This window comes from Mirounga angustirostris, unplaced genomic scaffold, assembly GCF_029215605.1.
Source record: "Mirounga angustirostris isolate CCGP_5_RB_7025 unplaced genomic scaffold, mMirAng1.0.hap1 SCAF_12, whole genome shotgun sequence".
NCBI classification, from domain to species: Eukaryota; Metazoa; Chordata; class Mammalia; order Carnivora; family Phocidae; genus Mirounga; species Mirounga angustirostris.
The window spans coordinates 55,433,809-55,456,506 of record NW_026991720.1 but is presented as its reverse complement, the minus strand read 5'-3'; the positions used below and the strand labels follow the sequence as shown (position 1 = coordinate 55,456,506).

The following is a 22,698-nucleotide window of genomic DNA, read 5'->3' as shown; positions in this document are numbered from 1 at the left end:
AAATGCTAGAGCAGTACATCATTAGTTTTTGATGTAGTGTTCCATGATTCATTGTTTGTGTATAACACCCAGTGTTATTGTAAGTTCTTGCGAAGTTCTGGACAGTTATAGTTTATTGGGTGGATATCTCAGTGCATTCCAAAGATTAAGATTATATTATTCTATTGTTCCAAATGAAAGAAACTTAGTTTGGTTTGGGGGTCTAGTTGTTTCACAACTTGATAGGCTTTCATTTAGTTCTATCAACTTTATTCTGAGAATTCCTTTTTTTTTTAAATATTTTATTTATTTATTTGAGAGAGAGAATGAGAGGGAGAGAGAGAGCATGAGAGGGGGAGGGTCAGAGGGAGAAGCAGACTCCCTGCCGAGCAGGGAGCCCGATGCGGGACTCCATCCCGGGACTCCAGGATCATGACCTGAGCCGAAGGCAGTTGCTTAACCAACTGAGCCACCCAGGCACCCGAGAATTCCTTTCTTCTCAAACAAAGACCACAATGCTTTAGAGAAGAACAGAGATCAGGTTTGAAAGTAGTCCAGCCAGGCTTGCAGAGCATGCACTTCCATATTCAAGATTATTCTTTCACATTTTTATGGATTTAGAAATATTCTAAATATTATAAGTACTATATGAATGAAGAAAAATGAAAAAAAAATGTTCTTGTACTGTAGAATGGCTAATACAAGAAGCTAAAAATTTGAATTACTGTAAACATTGTAAAATGAATGATAAAACTATTGAGACAAAAGTAATCGATTTGCAAATGTTGGGGGGTGGAGAGGAAGGATGAATAGGTGGAGAACAGGGGATTTTTATAAAGGACAGTGAAACCATACTATAGGATAATATAATGGTAGATACCGGACATTATGCATTTGTCAAAACCCACAGAACCATACAATACAAAGAGTAAATCCTAACCATTGGCTTTTGTTAACAACAATATATCAATACTGGCTCATCAGTTGTAGCAAATGTACCACAGTAATGCACGATGTTAGTAATAGAGGAAAAGACAGTGAGGTATATGGGAACTCTGTACTTTCTGCTCAGTTTTTCTTTAAACCCAAACTGCTCTTTAAAGTCTATTAATTATTAAAAATATAATTGATTTAAAAATTAAATGTTTATTCCTTGCAAGTTCTTAAAGCAATTTAAAAAAATGAAATGCCAGTGCTGTGCCTGTGCTATGTCTGGGTGTCTTTATTGCTTGAAGTAAATATGGAGTAAGGTAGACTTCCTTATTGTAAGTTCTTATTTTGTTTTTTGTTTTTTTTGTTTTATTTATTTTTTTATTATGGTATGTTAGTCACCATACAACACATCATTAGTTTTTGATGTAGTGTTCCATGATTCATTGTTTGTATATTACACCCAGTGTTACTATAAGTTCTTGTGAAGGCTGCTTTCACCTTGGGATCCAGCTTGGAGAAGGGACTAGGTTTGCCTCCCCAGCTGCTAATTTCCATGATATTCTCAAAGTCTTCTTTCATCAAGTAGTAGGATTCCATAAGAGCAATAACATCCTGCACTCCTTCTACCCCTTATGAGGTCAAGGGCTGTACAACTGCATCCCTTATATGTGACAGATAATCCACATTTACAGTCCTTTTGCTGGAATCAGTTCTGAGACTCATGTGAAGTGCTAGGTCCTGTACAATATGATAATGTTTGCTAATAGATGAGTGCTTCCCCAACCAGCTTGGGAAGGTAAGAAACTGGGTCATGTACCCCCTCATTAACTCTCCAGGAAGAACACTGGCATAAATGGCCTGTGTAGGCAGAAGACTCCAGTTTTGCTTACTCTGGATCTGATGGTCCACTAGATCACCATCACATAGGCCATCTGCTGCTCTGCTTAAAAGCATCAGGTGCTTTTTCATGTCACCCCCTGCAGTTACAGGCTTCACATGTATGTCGTTCTCCTGGACAAATAGGGGTGCTATTGAATAATCATGAAAAAAGAGATCTGACTTGTCCACAAGTGACATATGAGTGGTCTCCTCTCCAGCTGCAAACACTTTCCGGGCAACATCAAATGGGCCCAGTCTCATATCCTTTTTGATTCTGTGAGAATCAGCCTTGGCCTGGTCATAGGTTAGTGCCTTACTTCGTGGACACCACATCCTCACATTGTGTAAAACCTGTCTGATATCTTGATTAGCTCCCCAAATTATTTCATTCATAGCTGGAGGCGGGGCTCTTCAAACCCTCTTTAAGTGCAATAGACATCATAGCACCCTTAATCTGTTCAACTCGAGGTCTTTGAAAACTAAGATCAAAACAATAATGAACCAAAGAGTGAATCTTGGGATGATTTCTATCATTGCATATACAAATAATGGGAATTTTTTTATGTTTTATCAAACCAGTTAATTCCTCAATTCCTCCCCTGTCCTCATTGCCTACCATGCCATCTACTTCATCCATGATTAGAGCATGTTTCGTGCTTACTGAATGGGCTGCTCTACCTGACCTGTGTTGAGAAGTTGAATAAAAGCCTGTGATGCTGGTATTATTCAGTGATTCAGCAACAATCTCCTTCAAACTGTTTTTACTCCGAATGTCACTTGCATTCAGTTCCATGTAGCTATATCCCAGTTCCTGACAAACCAGAGACTGGATTCTGAATACAGTGAAGAGTTAAATGAAGATGATTCTCAATCTGATGAGAAAGACCAAGAGTCTATGGAAACTGATGCACTGATCAAGAAAAAGACAAAATCGGGGCGCCTGGGTGGCTCAGTTGGTTAAGTGACTGCCTTCGGCTCAGGTCATGATCCTGGAGTCCCGGGATCGAGTCCCGCATCGGGCTCCCTGCTCGGTGGAGAGCCTGCTTCTGCCTCTCTCTCTGCCTGCCTCTCTGCCTACTTGTGCTTTCTCTCTGTGTGTCAAATAAATAAATAAAATCTTTAAAAAAAAAAAAAAAAGAAAAAGAAAAAGACAAAATCTTCAAAGCCTTCAAAATAAGAAAAAGACAAGGAGTCCAGAAAAGGAAAAACTTCAAAGAAATGAAACTATTTTTGACTACTGATAGCCACTTTTTACTTACCCCATTGAAGAGTCTAGGTTGTCTAGATAATGCCTTGGTTTTTCCAAAGTGATCATATTTTAGCATAATGGGGCAACTCAGTAGTCCCATTATAAATAAATGGTGGGGTACAGCTAGAGGGATGTAACCAGTAGGCTAACATACACCTCTTATAGAAGTTGATAAAAGTGCTTGGGTCCTCCACTGTCCCCTGTCAGTCTAATTAGATTGTACTTCAAATTGACTGTGTATAATCAGAAACTACATGTGGGCTTTGGAGTCAGATTTTAGGTAACAATAATATGACTGGGAACATTGGTACTAAGGCAATTTTTGTAGGCTTAAGAATTTATCCTAATAGCCTTTATTAGGACTGATACTGATTTTTTTTTTAAAAGTGATTACTATTATGTGGTGAAATTTTGTAAATAAATCACAATACAAAACAAAACAAAACAAAAAAATGAAATACCATATTGAACACATGGTTTTACTTACTTTCATTCATCTTATTTCTTTTTTGTCATTGTCCTTGAAATTGGGCAAGTTGGATGCAGTGTTATTTTTTTTTAAATGTTGAATGAGAGACATTTACATTTAGCAGTCTGAGAGTCTATACATCCTGAAACACTTCCACGTGAAAATAGCAAAACTACTTTTTAAAATTTTTGAATGCCTTCCAAAAAGATGAAGGAAGGTGAGCAAATCCTGTAGCTGTTGGCTACCCTGGGCTATCCCAAAGTCTCCAGCTGGATAGAGCTTGAACATTATTAAAAGATTACTGCATACTGGAAAAGGGAGTCAAAGACTTGGGTCTATGAAGGGAGAAGTTTTGTTGGAGACCAGCATAAAGAAAGGAATAAGAAAGGGCAATTCTAAGAAAAAGGGTGAATGGAAGAGGAAATACTGCTGAATAAAAAAAACAAATATATCTTAGCTAAGGCTATGAATAGAGGGAATTTCAAAAGCAATGAAAATAAAAAGGGGAAAAAAACATTTTTTACATGAGAATTTGTAATCAGGTTTTGGGTCCACATTTACAGTAACTGTGCATTAAAAAAAAAAAAAGTCCCTGCAATCTAAAAATTTAAAATTTATCCTAGGTGATAGTATCCCAGCCATCCAGTAGAGGCAAACAAAATCACACTCAACCCAGGTTCAGGCTCCAAAAACTTCTTACATAGGAAGTTCCAATGTATATGAGCTCAAAAAAAAATTAAAAAACAGGAGAATTAAGACATCATGAGGATGAATCAGCAGAAACAACATATAGTAATACTAGGCCATAAAGACTTCAAATAACAGATACAGAATATAAAATAATTATGGGTAAAGAAATAAAGGAAGAAATAGAATGATGAGCAAAGAATAAGAAGCTATAAAAACAAGAAGTTATGAAATCCAACTGAATAGAACACCTGTAATTGAACAGTATAATCACTGAAATGAAGATACCAATAGAAATGTTAAACAGTAGATTAGACACATGTGGAGAAAGAAAGACTGGAAGGTAGATCTGAAATAAAAATATATATAATTCAGGACAGAAAGAGACATAAAAAATATGAAACAAAGCTTAAGAGACATTGAGAATATAATGACAATGACCACATACATTTAATTGGAATTCCAAAATAAGATAATAAATAAACAACTTTATTTCAACAAATTTGAACACTTAAGTAAATTTCTAGAAAAATATAACTTACGAAGATATAGAAAGCATGAGTAGTCCTATAGTTGTTAAAGAAATTCTATCAGTAGTTAAAAATCTTCCTTAAAAACCACAAAACTCAAATGGCTTTCCAGGAGATTTCTACACAACTTTCTAGAATCAGATAATGGAAAAAGGTGATCCTGACCACATCAAAATTCAACATGGCCAATATAGGACTGAAAAATTATAGATTAACCCCATTCATGAACATAGGTGAAAAAATCCTAAACAAACCATAGTAAAACACTTCCAGCTGTGTACAAAATAGATAATTACATCACAACCAAGCTTATTTTACTCCTTAAATTTAATGATGACTTAATATTAGAAATACTAATTAATGTGACTCACAACAACTATGAAATTATAGGAGAAAAAACATCTCATTTTGGTATAAACAAATTTATCTATTTATAATAAAAACTTTAATTCAAAGTAGAAATAGTAAGGTCCGTCCTAAAACTGAATGAAAGCACAATAAGATGCCATTATTCACTCACTTGACAAATTATACCAAACGTTGGCAAGGATGTGACTAAACTGGAATTCTTATATACACTGCTTCTCAGAGTGAGGTTGATTATTATAGCCTGTTACAAATAATCTAGTATTATTTAGCAGATTTTAAGTCACAATGATTTTAGTCCATTGTTGCACATGTGAACCACAAGAGTGTTATAAAAATGTTCTGTGGGCATTGTTTGTAATAACAAAACATTGGGGTTTTGTAATAACAAAAAATGCAAAAATCTGTCATCAGGAGATTGGGTAAATAAATTCTTTTATACTCATACTATGGCCTACTACACAACAAATAACTATAGCTACATTTATCAACAGAGATGAGCTAACAAGATATTGAATGAAAAGAGCAAGTTGTGAAAATAAAAAAACATTTTTATAAAGTTAAAAAAAAAATGCAAAGGAATTATCAACACAAAGATCCTAATTTCCCACAGAGAGGAGGAGGGATGTTAACAGAAGTACACAAGGGGCTTCAAAAGTATTGCTAACATTATTTTCCTTAAATTGGAAAGTGAGTGAACAGATGTTTCTCATATCATTATACTTTATAATATATATAGATGTTATTTATTTTTTATATTAACTATTTCATAATCAAAATTATGTCTATAAAAATCTAATGTGATGTCTATAAAAACCTAATGTGATAGTTAAGTAATTTGAGGTGATACATAAAAAAAACCGAAAAACTTCCTTTTATAATAAGACAAATGATGGAGATAAGAAACAAAAATCAAGCAAAGGAGATTATTGACCTTATTAACACTTGTCAAATGCTATCAAGTTTTCATCCAGGTACATATAGAATGTGTTGTGAAAGCCACTACTGTGCACTGGGGAGGAGCCATATTGTTTGGTATAAATTTTTGTTGTGATACTTCTTAGCTGTGGGATCTTGGATTTTGGTTCCCACATTTGTAAAATATAGATAGTAATGGCACCTAATTTATTAAGTTTTTGTAAGTATTAAATGAATTAGCTCATGGAAGGCACTGAGAAAGGACACACACATAATAAAAGCTCAATCAATATTAAATTCTAGTAATATTCTCTTCTGATTAATACTTTGAAATGTTCTGTTTGTGTTATGATAGGCTTTGGTCATTTGACGAAGCAGTTGATGACATTGGCTGATGGACACGTGGTGTTGGCTCTAGAAGGAGGACATGATCTCACAGCCATCTGTGATGCATCAGAAGCCTGCGTAAATGCCCTCCTAGGAAATGAGGTAAAAAATTAAAAGTACACAAGAGTAGGGCTAAAGGACTAGGAATGTATGCATGCATATATTTAATTTTTTTTAATCCCATGTAATCAGAAAGCACAATGTTGCTCTTCTAATTTTAAGAAAGAAGGTAAGCTTTTAGGAGAAGTTTACATGTACTCCTCTTATATGGTATAACTGTTGTCCAGTTAATCCACATAGCACTTCCCTCAATCAGGTTATCTGTGAGCTCAGTAAATAACTCTTGGGAGGAGAAATGCTTTGTATATTGACCCAACTAATAAGCAATGAAACACTGAAAAACAGATTACTCAAAATTTCTCTTGAGATTTTCCATAGGACTGTGTTAGCACAAGGGGGAAAATAAAATTAAAAAAATTTTTTTTTATCTTTATTGAAATACAGTTGACAAAATTGTAATACATTTAAAGTGTACAATGTGATGATTTGATATATTATACATTGTGAAATGATTCCTTCCATGAAATTAACACATTCATCACCTCACATACTTTTTGTTCATTTGTTCATTTGTTTATTTGTTTGGTGAAAACACTTAAATTCTACTTTCTTAGCAAATTTTAATTATAACTATAGGCATCATGTTATACATTAGATCCTCAAACCTTGTTCAGCTTGTAACTGAAAGTTTAAAACCTTTTATCAACCTCTCCTTATTACTCCCACCCCTCCAGCCCCTGACAACCACTATTCTACTCTGTCTCTACAAGTTCAACTACTTTTTTCAGCAGGGGAGTGGTCAATAAGTGATACCATGCAATATATTTTTCTCTGTCTGGCTTATTTCACTTAACGTAATGCCCTCCATGTTTATCCATGTTATCAAAAATGACAAGATTTTCTTCTTTTTAAAAGATTGAATAATATTCTATTGTATGTATATATAAACACATATATACACCACATTTTCTTTATCCATTTACCTGTTGGTGGACATTTAGTTTGTTTCTGTACCTTGACTATTGTAAATAATTCTGCAGTAAACATTGGAGTACAGATATCTGTTCAAGGTAGTGATTTTGTTTCCCAGATTATATACCCAGAAGTAAGATTGCTGGATCAGGGCGCCTGGGTGGCTCAGTTGGTTGAGTGACTGCCTTTGGCTCAGGTCATGATCCTGGAGTCCCGGGATCGAGTCCCGCATCGGGCTCCCTGCTCAGCGAGGAGCCTGCTTCTCCCTCTGACCCTCCCCCCTCTCATGTACTCTCTCTCATTCTCGCTCTCTCAAATAAATAAATAAAATCTTAAAAAAAAAAAAAGATTGCTGGATCATACATCATAAAACAAGTGGTTTTAGTTTCTTGAGGAATCTCCTACTGTTTTCCATAGTGGCTGTACATCTTACCTTTCCAACAACATTGCTCAAAGTTTCCCTGTTCTCCACATCCTTACCAGCATTTATCTCTTTTCTTTTTGATAATACATGAGGTAATATCTCATTATGGTTTTGATTTGCATTTTCCTGGTGATTACTTATATTGATCATCTTTCCATGTACATGTTGGCCATTTATATGTCTTCTTTGAAAAAACATCTAATTGGGCCTTTTGCTCATTTTTAATTGGTTTATTTGGGGTTTTGCCTTTTTGGTTTTTTGCTATTGAATTGTATGAGTTCTTTATATTTTAGATATTAACCTCTTATTGGATATATGGTTTGCAGATATTTTCTCCCATTCCATAGGTTACCTTTTCATTTTACTCACCTTTGCTGTGCAGAAGTTTTTAAGCTTGATGTAGTCCCACTTTGTTTGTTTGCTTGCTTTTGTTGCCTTTACTTTTGGTGTCAGATCCAAAAAAAACATTGCCAAGGCTAATGTCAAGGAGATTATCCCCTATGTTTTCTTCTAAGAGTTTTATGGTTTCAAATCTTATGTTTAAGTTTTTAATCAATTTTAAATTGATTTTTGTGTATGATGTAATATAGGAGTCCAGTTTTATTCTTTTGTGTATAGCTTTTCAGTTTTACCAACACCATTTATTGAAGAGACTATTCTTTCCCCATTGTATATTCCTGAATCCTTTGTTGGAAATTAATTTACCAATGTGCATGAGTTTATTTTGGGCCCTTTCTTCTGTTCCATTAATCTGTGTGTCTGTTATGCCAATACCATAGTGCATTGACTACTTGTACTATATTTGAAATCAAGAAGTGTAATGACTCTAGCATTATTGTTCTTTCTCAAGATCCCTTCATCTGCTTGAGGTCTTTGTGGTTTCATATGAGTTTTAGAATTTTTTTTCTATTTTTGTAAAAAATGCCTTTTGATAGGAATTGAATTGAATCTATAGGTTGCTTTGGGTAATATGAACATTTTAATAATATTAACTCCTCTCATCCATGAACATGGTATATCTTTCCATTTATTTGTGTCTTCTTCAATTTCTTTCATCAATATCTTGCAGTTTTTAGTGTATAGACCTTTCACTTCCTTGGACACATTTATCTCTAAGTATTTTATTTTTTTATGATACCATTGTAAATGGGATTATTTTATTTCTTCTTCAGATAGTTCATTGTTCATATATAAAAACTGATTTTTTATGTTGATTTTGCCTTCTGCAACTTTACTGAATTTGTTTATTAATTCTAATAGTTTTGTGGTAGAGTCTTTAGGGTTTTCCATATATATCATGTCATCTGCAGTTAGAGACAGTTTTACTTTTTCCTTTCCAATTTGGATGCCTTTTATTTCTTTTCATTTCTTAATTGCTCTAGATCATACTTACAATACTATGTTGAATAAAGGTAGCAAAAGCAGGCATCTTTGTCTTGTTCTTGATCTTAGATATGGTGTTAGCTCTGGGCTTGTTATATATGGTATTTACTATATCGAAGTATGTTCCTTTTATACTGAATTTTTTGAGATTTTTTAATCATGAAGGATGTTGAATTTTGTCAGATGTTTTGTCTGCACCTACTGAGATGATCATATGATTTTTATCCTTCATTTTGTTAATGTATTGTATCACATTGGTTGATTCGTGTATGTTGAACCATTCTTGCATCCCTGGAGTAAATCCCACTTGATCATGGTGTATGGTCCTTTTAATGTAATGTTGAATTCAGTTTGCTAATATATTGTTGAGAGTTTTTGCATCTATGTTCATCAGGGATATTGGCCTGCAGTTTCTTTCCCTGTACTGTCCTTCACTGGCTTTGGTATCAGGGAAATACTGGCCTCCTAAAGTGAGTTCAGACATGTTCCCTCCTATTCAGTTTTTTGGATGAGTTTGAGAAGGACGGGTATTAGCACTTCGATATTTGGTAGAATTCACCAGTGAAGCCATCTGATTCTGGACTTTTTTTGGGAGCTTTTTGATTACTGATTCAATCTCCCTACTAGTTATTGGTCTGTTCATATTTTCTATTTTTTCAGAATTCCGTCTTGATAGGTTTTATGTTTCTAGGAATTTATACGTTTCTTCTACATTATCCAATTTATTGATGTATAATTGTTCATAGTAGTTTCTTATGATCCTTTGGATTTCTCTGTCATAAGCTGTCAAGTCTCCTCTTTCAAATCTGATTTTATTAATTGAGTCTTTTTTCTTTTTTTCTTAGTCTAGTTTAAAGGTTTATCAGTTTTGTATATCTTCCTAAAACCAGCTCTTAGTTGCATTGATTTTTTTCTATTGTTTGCTGCATCCCATAAGTTTTAGTATGTTGTATTTCCATTTTCATTTGTCTCAAGATTTTTTAATTTCTCTTTTCATTTCTTTGACCCATTGGTTGTTCAGGAGCGTGTTGTTAAATTACCACATATTTATGAGTATTCCAGTTTTCTTTTTGTCATTTATTTCTAGTTTTATGCCATTGTAGTCAGAAAAGTTACTTGGAACGATTTCAGTCTTTTAAAATTTGCTGAGACTGGTTTTATGGCCTAATATATGATTTTTCTGGGAGAATGTTCCATTTGTGCTTGAGAAGAATGTATTTTTTGCTGCTGTTGGATAGAATGTTTAGGTCCATATGGTCTAAAGCATAGTTTAAGTCCAATCTTTATTGATTTTCTGTCTGACTGATCTATCCATTATTGAAAGTGGGGTATTAAAGTCCCCTAATATTGTATTTATGTGTATTTCTTTCTTCAAATCTGTTAATACCTGCTTTATAAATTTAGCTGCTCCTATGTTGGGTGCATATTTACAAGTGTTATATACTCTTGATGAATTGACCCCTTTGTCATCATATACTGACCTTCTTTGTCTCTTATTACAGTTTTTAAGTTACAGTCTATTTTTTCTGATATAAACATACCTACCCCTGCTTTCTTCTGGTTTCCATTGGCATGGAACATCTTCTCCATCCCTTCATTTTCAGTCTGTGTATACTTAAATCTGAAGTTATTCTCTTGTAGGCAGCATATAATTAGGTCTTATTTTTGTATTCATTCAACCACTCTATGTTTTTTGATTAGAGATTTTAGTCTATTAAATTTGAAGTATGAATTGATATGTACAAGCTTACTATTGCTATCCTGTTTTCTGGCAGTTTTATAGTTCCTTTCTTCCTCTCCTGCTCTCTTTTTTTGTGCATTGATGATTTCCCATAGTGTTATGTTTTGATTTCTCTGTCTTTTGCATACTTCTATAGGTTTTTGCTTTGTGGGTACCACGAGGCTTGCAAAAATCTTATAATAGTGTATTTTAGGCAGATAACATCCTAACTCTAATGTATATAGAAACTACCTTTTTACACTCCCTTCCCACAATTTATGTTTCTAATTTCTGATCACAATTTATACCTTTTTATATTGTGTATTCATTAACAAATTATTGTAGTTATAGCTATTTTTAACACCTTTGTCTTTTAACCTCTACATTAGAGTTATAAGTGATTTCCCACTATCATTACAATATTAGGGTATTCTGAATTTAATTACATGTTTACCTTTATCAGTGAATGTTATACTTTCATAGATTTTTACGTTACTAGTTAGTATTCTTTCATTTCAACTTGAGAAACTCCCTTTAACAGTTCTCATAAGGGCAATCTAATGATGATGAATACTTCAGCTTTTGTTTGTCTGCAAAATTGTATCTGTCCTTCAGTTCTTAATGAGTGCTTTTTTGGGTAGAGTATTCTTGATCAGCAGTTTTTTTCTTACTGCACTTTGAATATATCATGCCACTCCTTTCTGGTCTTTAAGGTTTCTGCTGAGAAATCTGCTCAAAGTCTTAAAGAGATTCCCCTATCTGTGAAAAGTTGCTTTTCTCTTGGTGTTTTTAAGATTCTCTCTTTGTCTTTAACTTTTAAAAATTTAATGTGCCTTGGTGTGGGTCTCTTTAGATCCATCTAATATGGTACTCTTTGGGATTTCTATATTTGGATGTGTTTCTCTCCCCAGGTAAGGATAGTTTTTAACCACTATTTCTTCAAATAAGCTTTCTGGTCCTTTGCTTCCCCTTCTGGAATTCCTATAATTCCTTTGATTTGCTTCAGTGTCCCATAAGTCCTTTAAGCTATCTTTACTGTTTTCATTCTTTTTTCTCTTTTTGCTATTTTGACTGGATGAGTTTCACTGCCTTGTCTTTGAATTCACTGATCTTTTCTTTCATTTAATCTAGTCTCCTCTTGAACTCTTCTATTGAATTTTTCAGTTCAGTTATAGTATTCTTCAATTCTGTGATTTTTGTTTGGTACCTTTTAATATTCTCAATCTCTTTGTTGAAATTTTCACTTTGTTCCTGCATTGCTTTCCTGACCTCAGTGACATCTTCACAGATTTTTTTTTTTTAATTCAACTTAGTTAACATCTAGTGTGTTATTATTTTCAGGGCTAGAATTTAGTGATTCATCAGTTGCATATAACACCCAGTGTTCCTTATATCAGATACTCTCCTTAATGCCCATCACACCATCACCCAATCACCCCATCCCCACCACCCATCTCCCCTCCAGCAACTGTGTTTGTTTCCTATAGTTAAGAGTCTCTTATGGTTTGCCTCCCTCTCTGTTTTTATCTTATTTTATTTTTCCTTTCAATCCCCTATGTTTATATGTTTTATTTCTTAAAGTCCACATATGAGCAAAATCATATGGTATTTGTCTTTCACTTACTGTCTTATTTCGCTTAACATAATACACTCTAGTCCCATCCACATCCATGCAAATGGCAAGAATTCATTCTTTTTGATGGCTGAGTAATCTTCCATTATATATATAGAATGTATATATAATTAAAAATGTGTGTGTGTATATATATATATACACACACATGCACAAACACCAGATCTTCTTTATCCATTCATCTGTCGATGGACATCTGGGATCTTTCCATATTTTGGCTATTGTGGACATTGGGGTACATGTGCCCCTTCGAATCACTGTTTTTGTATGCTTTGGATAAATACATAGTAGTGTAATTGCTGGGTCATAGGGTAGCTCTTTTTAACTTCTTGGAGGAAATTCCATATGGTTTTCCAGTGTGACGCTTTATTTTTTATACTGAATGTATACAAGTGTTAAGGCTGTGTTATATGTTTCACCTTTTTTTCATGAACTTGCAATATGACCACTTACAAAATAAACATATACAAAATCATTTTTTAAATCTGTCATGCATATTTTTTTATTAACATATAATGTATTATTTGTTTCAGGAGTACAGGTCTGTGATTCATCAGTCTTACACACTTCACAGCACTGACCATAGTACATACCCTCCCCAGTATTCATCACACAGCCACCCAAACCCTTCTACCACCCTCCACTCCAGAAACCCTCAGTTTGTTTCCTGAGATTAAGAGTCTCTTATTGTTTGTCTCCCTCTCTGGTTTCATCTTGTTTCATTTTTCCCTCCCTTCCCCTATGATCCTCTGTTTTTTTTTCCCTCAAATTCCTCATATCAGTGAGATTATATGATTTCTCTGATTGACTTCTTTCACTTAGCATAATACCTTCTAGTTCCAGCCACATCATTGCAAATGGCAAGATTTCATTTTTTGATGACTGCATAATATACCACATCTTCTTTATTCATTCATCTGTTGATGGACATCTAGGCTCTTTCCATAGTTTGGCTATTGTGGACATTGCTGCTATAAACATTGGGGTACATGTGCCCCTTAGGATCACTACATTTGTATCTTTGGGGTAAATACCCAGTAGTGCAATTGCTGGGTCATAGGGTAGGTCTATTTTCAACTTTTTGAGGAACCTCCATCCTGTTTTCCAGAGTGGCTGCACCAGCTTGCATTCCCACCAACAGTGTAGGAGGGTTCCCCTTTCTCTGCATCCCCGCCAACATGTCATTTCCTGACTTGTTAATTTTAGCCATTCTGACTGGTGTGAGGTGGTATCTCATTGAGGTTTTGATTTGGATTTCCCTGATGCTGAGTGATGTTGAGCACTTTTCCATGGTCTGTAAGGCCATTTGGATGTCTTCTTCTTCTTCTTTTTTTTTTTTTTTTTAAGATTTATTTATTTATTTGACACAGAGAGAGAGATCACAAGTGGGGGTGGGGGCAGAGGGAGAGGGAGAAGCAGGCTCCCGGCCGAGCAGGGAACCCAATGTGGGACTCGATCCCAGGACTCTGGGATCATGACCTGAGCCAAAGGCAGACGCCTAACTGACTGAGCCACCCAGGCGCCCATCCATTTGGATGTCTTCTTTACAGAAATGTCTGTTCATGTCTTCTGCCCATTTCTTGATTGGATTATTTGTTCTTGGGGTGTTGAGTTTGTTAAGTTCTTTATAGATTTTGGATACTAGCCCTTTATCTGGTATGTCATTTGCAAATATCTTCTCCCATTCTGTCAGTTGTCTTTTGGTTTTGTTGACTGTTTCCTTTGCTGTGCAAAAGCTTTTTATCTTGATGAAGTCCCAGTAGTTCATTTTTGCCCTTGTTTCCCTTGCCTTTGGCGATGTTTCTAGGAAGAAGTTCCTGCGGCTGAGGTCGAAGAGGTTGCTGCCTGTGTTCTCCTTTAGGACTGTGATGGACTCCTGTCTCACCTTTAGGTCTTTCAACCATTTGAAGTCTATTTTTGTGTGTGGTGTAAGGAAATGGTCCAGTTTCATTCTTCTGCATGTGGCTGTCCAATTTCCCCAACACCATTTGTTGAAGAGACTGTCTTTTTTCCGTTGGACATTCTTTCCTGCTTTGTCAAAGATCAGTTGACCATAGAGTTGAGGGTCCATTTCTGGGCTCTCTATTCTGTTCCATTGATCTATGTGTCTGTTTTTGTGCCAGTACCATACTGTCTTGATGATGACAGCTTTGTAATAGAGCTTGAAGTCCAGAATTGTGATGCCACCAGCTTTGCTTTGCTTTTTCAACATTCCTTTGGCTATACGGGGTCTTTTCTGGTTCCATACAAGATACAAGCAAGAGTGGGCATCCTTGTCATGTTCCTGATCTTAGGGAAAGGCTCTCAGCTTTTTCACATGGAGTATGATATTCTCTGTGGGTTTTTCATAGATGGCTTTTATGAATTGAGGTATGTACCCTCTATCCCTACACTGTGAAGAGTTTTAATCAAGAAAGGGTGCTGTACCTTGTCAAATGTTTTTTCTGCATCTATTGAGAGGATCATATGGTTCTTGTTCTTTCTTTTATTAATGTAGTGTATCACATTGTTACATTTGTGGATGTTGAACCAAACTTGCAGCCCAGGAATAAATCTTACTTGGTCGTGAATAATCCTTTTAATGTACTATTGGATCCTATTGGGTAGTATTTTGGTGAGAATTTTTGCATCCATGTTCATCAGGGATATTGTTCTGTAGCTCTCCTTTTTGATGGGGTCTTTGATTTGGGGATCAAGGTAATGGTGGCCTCATAAAATGAGTTTGGATGTTTTCCTTCCATTTCTATTCTTTGAAACAGCTTCAGAAGAATAGGTATTAATTCTTCTTTAAATGTTTGGCAGAATTCCCCTGGGAAGCCATCTGGCCCTGGGCTCTTGTTTGTTGGGAGATTTTTGATTATTGCTTCAATTTCCTTAGTGGTTATGGGTCTGTTCAGGTTTTCTATTTCTTCCTGGTTCAGTTTTGGTAGTTTATACATATCTAGGAATGCATCCATTTCTTCCAGATTATCTAATTTGCTGGCATATAGTTGCTCATAATATGTCCTTATAATTGTTTGCATTTCCTTGATCTCTCCTCTTTCATTCATGATTTTATTTATTTGGATCCTTTCTCTTTTATTTTTATTAAGTCTGGCCAGGGTTTTATCAATCTTATTAATTCTTTCAAAGAACCAGCTGCTAGTTTCGTTGATCTGTTCTACTGTTCTCTTGGTTTCTGTTTCATTGATTTCTGCTCTGATCTTTATTATTTCTCTTCTCCTGCTGAGTTTAGGCTTTATTTGCTGTTCTTTCTCTAGCTCCTTTAGGTGTAGGGTTAGGTTGTGTATTTGAGACCTTTCTTGTTTCTTGAGAAAGCGTTGTATTGCTGTATACTTTCCTCTTAGGACTGTCTTTGCTGCCCCCCAAAGATTTTGAACAGTTATGTTTTCATTTTCATTTGTTTCCAGGAATTTTTTTAATTCTTCTTTAATTTCCTGGTTGACCCATTCTTTCTTTAGTAGGATGCTTTTTACTCTCCATGTATTTGAGTTCTTTCCAACTTTCCTCTTGTGATTGAGTTCTAGTTTCAAAGCATTGTGGTCCGAAAATATGCAGGGAATGATCCCAATCTTTTGGTTCTGGTAGAGACCAGATTTGTGAACCAGAATATGATCTATTCTGGAGAATGTTCCATGGGCACTAGAGAAAAATGTGTATTCTGTTGCTTTGGGATGGAATGTTCTGAATATATCTGTGAAGTCCATCTGGTCCAATGTCTCATTTAATGCCCTTATTTCCTTGTTGATCGTTTGCTTAGCTGATCTGTCCATATCAGTGAGGGGGTGTTAAAGTCCCCTGCTATTATTGTATTACCGTCAATGTGTTTCTTTGCTTTTGTTATTAACTGACTTATATAATTGACTGCTCCCATATTAGAGGCATAGATATTTAAAATTGTTAGATCTTCTTGTTGGATAGACCCTTTAACTATGATGTAGTGTCCTTCCTCATCTCTTCTGATAGTCTTTGGTTTAAAATCTAATTTGTCTGATATAACGATTGCCACCCCAGCTTTCTTTTGATATTCACTAGCATGGTAAACGGTTTTTCACCCCCTCACTTTAAATCTGGAGGTATCTTTGGGTCTAAAATGAGTCTCTTGCAGACAGCATATCTATGGGTCTTGTTTTTTTATCCAATCTGATACCCTGTGTCTTTTGATAGCAGCATTTAGCCCATTTACATTTAGGGTAACTATTGAAAGATATGAGTTTAGTGCCATTGTATTGCCTGTAAGGTGTATATTGTCTCTGTTCCTTTCTGGTCTATGTTACTTTTAGGCTCTCTCTTTGCTTAGAGGACCCCTTTCAATATTTCTTGTATGGCTGGTTTGGTGTTTGCAAATTCTTTTTAGTTTTTGTTTGTCCTGGAAGCTTTTTATCTCTCCTTCTATTTTCAATGACAGCCTAGCTGGATATAGTATTCTTGACTGCATAGTTTTCTCATTTAGTGCTGTGAATATATCATGCCAGTCCTTTCTGGACTGCCAGGTCTCTGTGGATAGGTCTGTTGCCAATCTACTGTTTCTACCATTGTAGGTTACAGACCTCTTGTTCCGAGCTGCTTTCAGGATTTTCTCTTTGTCTCTGAGACTTGTGAGTTTTACTATTAGATGTCAGGGTGTTGACCCATTTTTATTGATTTTGAGAGGGGTTCTCTGTGCCTCCTGGATTTTGATGCCTGTTTCCTTCCCCAAATTAGGGAAGTTCTCTGCTATAATTTGCTCCAATATACCTTCTGCCCCTCTCTTTCTTCTTCTTCTGGGGTCCCAATTTTCTAATGTTGTTTCACTTTATGATATCACTTATCTCTCAAATTCTTCCCTCGTGATCCAGTAGTTGTTTATCTTTTTCTCAGCTTCTTTATTCTCCATCATTTGGTCTTCTGTATCACTACTTCTGTCTTCTGCCGCATTTATCCTAGCAGTTAGAGCCTCCATTTTTTATTGCACCTCATTAATAGCCTTTTTGATTTTGACTTGGTTAGATTTTAGTTCTTTTATTTCTCCAGAAAGGGATTCTCTAGCATCATCTATACTTTTTTCAAGCCCAGCTAGTATCTTTATAATCGTCATTCTGAACTCTAGTTCTGAAATCTCACTAATGTCTGTATTGATTAGGTCAGTGACAGTCGGTACTGTCTCTTGTTCTTTTTTCTGAGATGAGTTTTTCTGTCTTGTCATTTTGTCCAGAGGAGAATAGATGAATGAGAGAACAAAATGCTTAAAAAAAAAAAAAAAATGCTAAAAGGGTAACAACAACCCCAGAAAAATACACACTAAACAAATCAAAAGACACCTGAAACCGGGGGGGGGGGGGGGGGTGGCGGGGAGGCAGAAAGAATATGTTCAGGCTGGTGAATATAACAGAGCCACACACTAGATTTTTGGTGTATTTTGGTCTGTTAGGAGAAATTGTCTCCCAAAATTTTAAAGAAAGAAAAACATATATATATACAAAAATAAGGGTAAATCCGATGAAGGGAGGGAATATGAGTGTAAAGATGAAAATTTAAAAGATTTTTAAAAAGGAATTGATAAATTGGTTGAAAATAGAATGAAAAAAAATTTTTTTAATTAAAAAAGAGAGAATGTGATCAGGCAGGAGACTAGGACAACATCATACACTAGATTTAGGGTATATTTTGATCTGTTAGAAGAAACTGTATCCCAAAATTTTAAAGACAGAAAAACTTATATGTTTGTATATGTGGTTAAATACAATGAAGAGATAGAATATGACTGTAAAAATGAAAAATTAAAAAAGATTTTAAAAAAGGAATTGATAAGATGTTGGTTGAAAAGGGAAAGAAGAAAAATTCAACTAAAAAAAATAGAAAAAGAAAAATAAAGAAAATTTTAAAAATTAACTTTGAAAGACTAAAGCATCTTGGGAAAAAAAGCCATGAATTCTATGTTCTGTATTCCCCTAGTGCCAGGGTTTTGCTGTTCTCATTGATCAGTAAACTTGGTCTTGGTTCGATGTTCTTGCTGATCTGGGGGAGGGGCCTGTTGCAGTGATTCTCAAATGTATTTGCCTGATGCGGAATTGCTCCCCCCTTTCCAGGGGCCAGGCTAAGTAATCTTCTTGGGTTTGCTCTCGGGAGCCTTTGTTCCCTGAAAGCTTTCTGTACAGCTTTGGAGGACGAGAATGAAAATGGTGGCCTCCCAATCTCTCATCCTGGAGGATACGAGCACTCAGGGCCCCACTCCTCACTGAGCACTCAGTGAAAAGCAGTCAATCACTCCTGTCTCCCTGGTCTCTGGCTGCACTCTATGCTCACCCAGCCTGTGACCGAGCATTTTTATCTCTGGAACACAACCCTGTTTGGAGTCTCCAAACCCAGCAGATTCCTGTGGTGCACTCCCTTGCTGCTCCCTGGATCTGCCACTTGTTGGGTCCCTGCTGGAAGAGTAGTGGCCCAACTGTGCTGTGGATCACAGTTTATGGCAACCCAGAGCTGGGAGCCCACTCCTCGGCTCCGTCTTTGTAGCTGGCTTCCCTGCTCCAATACCTGGGAGCTCTGCCACACTCAGGCACCTCTGGTCTTTCTGTGACCCCGAGGGTCCTGAGACCACACTGTCCCAGTGAGGGTCCCACCCCCCTCTTAGCCACTGGAGCGATGTCCCTCAGCGGAGCAGACTTCTAAAAGTTCCAATTTTGTGCTTTGTTGCTGTGTCACTTGCCGGTAGGCAGCTGAGGAGGCTTCCTCCCCCCATGGTCTATCTTCTTGAATATCACCTTGGATTCACTTCTCCACACGTCCTACCTTCCAGAAAGTGGTCGTGTTTCGTTCACAGAGTTGCTCTTACTCTTTTCTTCGATCTCCTGTTGAGTTGGTAGGTGTTCTGAATGATTTGGTAACTATCTAGCTGAGTCCTGGGAGCAGATGAAATTTAGGTCTCCTACTCCTCCTACTCCACCATCTTGCTCCTTCTCCATGCATATGTTTTTTAACAGTGACTTATGCTTTTCTCTGTAGTATTTATGAAGGGGAAAAAAGTATTTTTTCTTCTGCATGCTGAACACATAAGTTTTATTGTCATCTTTATCTTACAAATCTGTAGTGCTTCAACATGATTATTGTGCCATATTTATTTATTTTTATTTTATTTTATTTTATCATGTTATGTTAGTCACCATACAGTACATCATTAGTTTTTTGATGTAGTGTTCCATGACTCATTTTTTCATATAGCACACAGTGCTCCATGCAATACATGCCCTCCTTAATACCCATCACCAGGCTAACCAATCCCCCCACCCCCCTCCCTCTAAAACCCTTGGTTTGTTTTTCAGAGTCCATAGTCTCTCATGGTTTGTCTCTCCCTCTGATTCCCCCCCTTCATTTTCCCCCTTCCTAATGTCCTCCATTCTATTCCTTATGTTCCACAAATAAGTGAAACCATATGATAATTGACTTTCTCTGCTAGACTTATTTCACTTAGCATAATCTCCTCCAGTCCCATCCATTGTTGATGTAGAAGTTGGGTATTCATCCTTTCTGTGGCTGAGTAATACTCGATTGTATATATGGACCACATCTTCTTTACCTATTCATCTGTTGAAGGGTATCTCGGCTCTTTCCACAGTTTCACTATTGCAGACATTGATGCTATGAACATCGGGGTGCATAAGGCCCTTCTTTTCACTACATCTGTGTCTTTGGGGTAAATACCCAGTAGTGCAATTGCTGGGTCATAGGGTACCTCTATTTTTAATTTTTTGAGGAACCTCCACACCTCCACACTGTTTTCCAAAGTGGCTGTACCAACTTGCATTCCCACCAACATGTAAGAGGGCTCCCCTTTCTCTACAACCTCTCCAACATTTGTTGTTTCTTGCCCTGTCCATTTTTGCCATTCTAACTGGTATAAGGTGGTATCTCAATGTGGTTTTGATTTGAATTTCCCTGATGGCTAATGATGATGAACATTTTTTCATGTGTCTGTTAGCCATTTGTATGTCTTTTTTGGAGAAGTGTCTGTTCATGTCTTCTGCCCATTTTTTGACTCAATTATTTGTTTTTTGGGTGTTGAATTTGAGAAGTTCTTTATAGATCTTGGATATCAGCCCTTTGTCTGTAGTGTCATTTGCAAATGTCTTCTTCCATTCTGTAGGTTGCCTCTTCATTTGTTGACTTTCCTTTGCTGTGCAGAAGTTTTTAATCTTGTTGAAGTCCCAAAAGTTCATTTTTGCTTTTGTTTCACTTACCTTTGGAGATGTATCTTGAAAGAAGTTGCTGTGACCGATGTCAAAGAGGTTACTGCCTATGTTCTCCTCTAGGATTTTGATGGATTCCTGTCTCACATTGAGGCCTTTCATCCATTTTGAATTTATCTTTGTGTATGGTGTTAGAGAATGGTCGAGTTTCATTCTTCTGTATATAGCTGTCCAAGTTTCCCAGCACCATTTATTGAAGAGACTGTCTTTTTTCCATTGCATATTTTTTCCTGCTTTGTTGAAGATAATTTGACCATAGAGTTGAGGGTCCATATCTGGTGTTCCATTGGTCTATATGTCTGTTTTTGCGCCAGTACCACACTATCTTGGTGATCATGGCTTTGTAATATAGCTTGAAATCAGGCAGCATGATGCCCCCAGCTTTCTTTTTCTTTTTCAACATCTCCTTGGCGATTCGGGGTCTTTTCTGATTCAATACAAATTTTAGGATTGTTTCTTCCAGCGCTTTGAAAAATGTCATTGGAATTTTGATCAGGATGGCATTGAAGGTATAGATTGCTCTGGGCAGCGTAGAGATTTTAACAATGTTTATTCTTCTGATCCACGAGCATGGAATGCTTTTCCATATTTTTGTGTCTTTTTCAGTTTCTTTCATGATTATTCTGTAGTTCCATTGTACAGATCTTTTACCTCTTTGGTTAGGTTTATTCCGAGGTATCTTATGGTTTTTGGTCCTACTGTAAATGGAATCGATTCTCTAATTTCTCTTTCTACAGTTGCATTATTAGTGTATAAGAAAGCTGATTTCTGTGCATTGACTTTGTATCCTGCCACATTACTGAATTGCTGTATGAGTTCTAGTAATTCGAGGGTGGAGTCTTTTGGATTTTCCACATAAAGTATCATGTCATCTGCGAAGGGAGATAGTTTGACTTCTTCTTTGCCAATTTGAATACCTTTTTTTTATTGTTGTTGTCTGATTACTGTTGCTAGGACTTCTAGTACTATGTTGAACAATAGTAGCAAGAGTGGGCATCCTTGTCATGTTCCTGATCTTAAAGGAAAGGCTCTCAGCTTTTCCCCATTGAGGATGATATTCGCTGTGGGTTTTTCATAGATGGATTTGATGAACTTGAGCGATGTTCCCTCTATCCCTATACTCTGAAGAATTTATAATCAGGAAAGAATGCTGTATTTTGTCAAATGCTTTTTCTGCATCAATTGGGAGGACCATATGGTTCTTCTCTCTCCTCTTATTAATTTGTTCTATCATATTGATTGATTTGCGAATGTTGAACCACCCTTGCATCCTGGGGATAAATCCCACTTTGTCGTGGTGGAAGATCCTTTTAATGTATTTTTGGATCCTATTAGCTAGGAATTTCTTGAGAATTTTGGAATCCATATTCATCAGGGATATCGGTGTGAAATTCTCCTTTTTGATGGGGTCTTTGCCTGGTTTGGGGATTAAGGTAATGCTGGCCTTATAGAATGAGTCTGGAAGCTTTCCTTCTGTCTCTATTTTTTGAAATAGCTTCAGAATAATAGGTATTATTTCTTCTTTGAATTTTGGTAGAATTCCCCAGGGAATCCATCAGGCCTTGTACTCTTGTTTTTTTTGGAGGTTTTTGATCACTTCTTTAATCTCCTTACTGGTTATTGGCCTATTCAGGTTGTCAGTTTCTTCCTGTTTCAGTCTTGGCATTTCATAGGTTTCCAGAAGGCATCCGTTTCTTCCAGGTTGCTCAATTTCTTGGCATATGGTTGTTGATAATAATTTCTAATAACTGTTTCTATTTCCTTGGTGTTAGTCATGATCTCTCCCCTTTCATTCATAATTTTATTAATTTGGGTCCTTTCTCTTTTCTTTAGGATAAGTCTAGCCAGTGGTTTGTTGATCTTCTTAATTCTTTCAAAGAACTA

At 36.1% G+C, this 22,698-nt stretch overlaps 2 protein-coding genes across 2 annotated transcripts in view; one reads left to right on the top strand and one right to left on the bottom strand.

Moving 5' to 3' along the window:
- Window positions 1-22,698, top strand: part of HDAC9 (histone deacetylase 9) — a 918,445-nt gene that overhangs the window by 831,510 nt on the left and 64,237 nt on the right. The window contains exon 23 of the mRNA XM_054505257.2: window positions 6,366-6,499. Within this exon, the coding sequence (XP_054361232.1) occupies window positions 6,366-6,499 (134 nt within the window). The remainder of the gene's footprint in view (window positions 1-6,365; window positions 6,500-22,698) is intronic.
- Window positions 1,294-3,106, bottom strand: LOC135362206 (replication factor C subunit 1-like). Its single transcript, XM_064575619.1, is given in 3 exon segments — window positions 1,294-2,199; window positions 2,201-2,624; window positions 3,051-3,106. Coding segments are annotated over 3 exon segments (1,386 nt in total).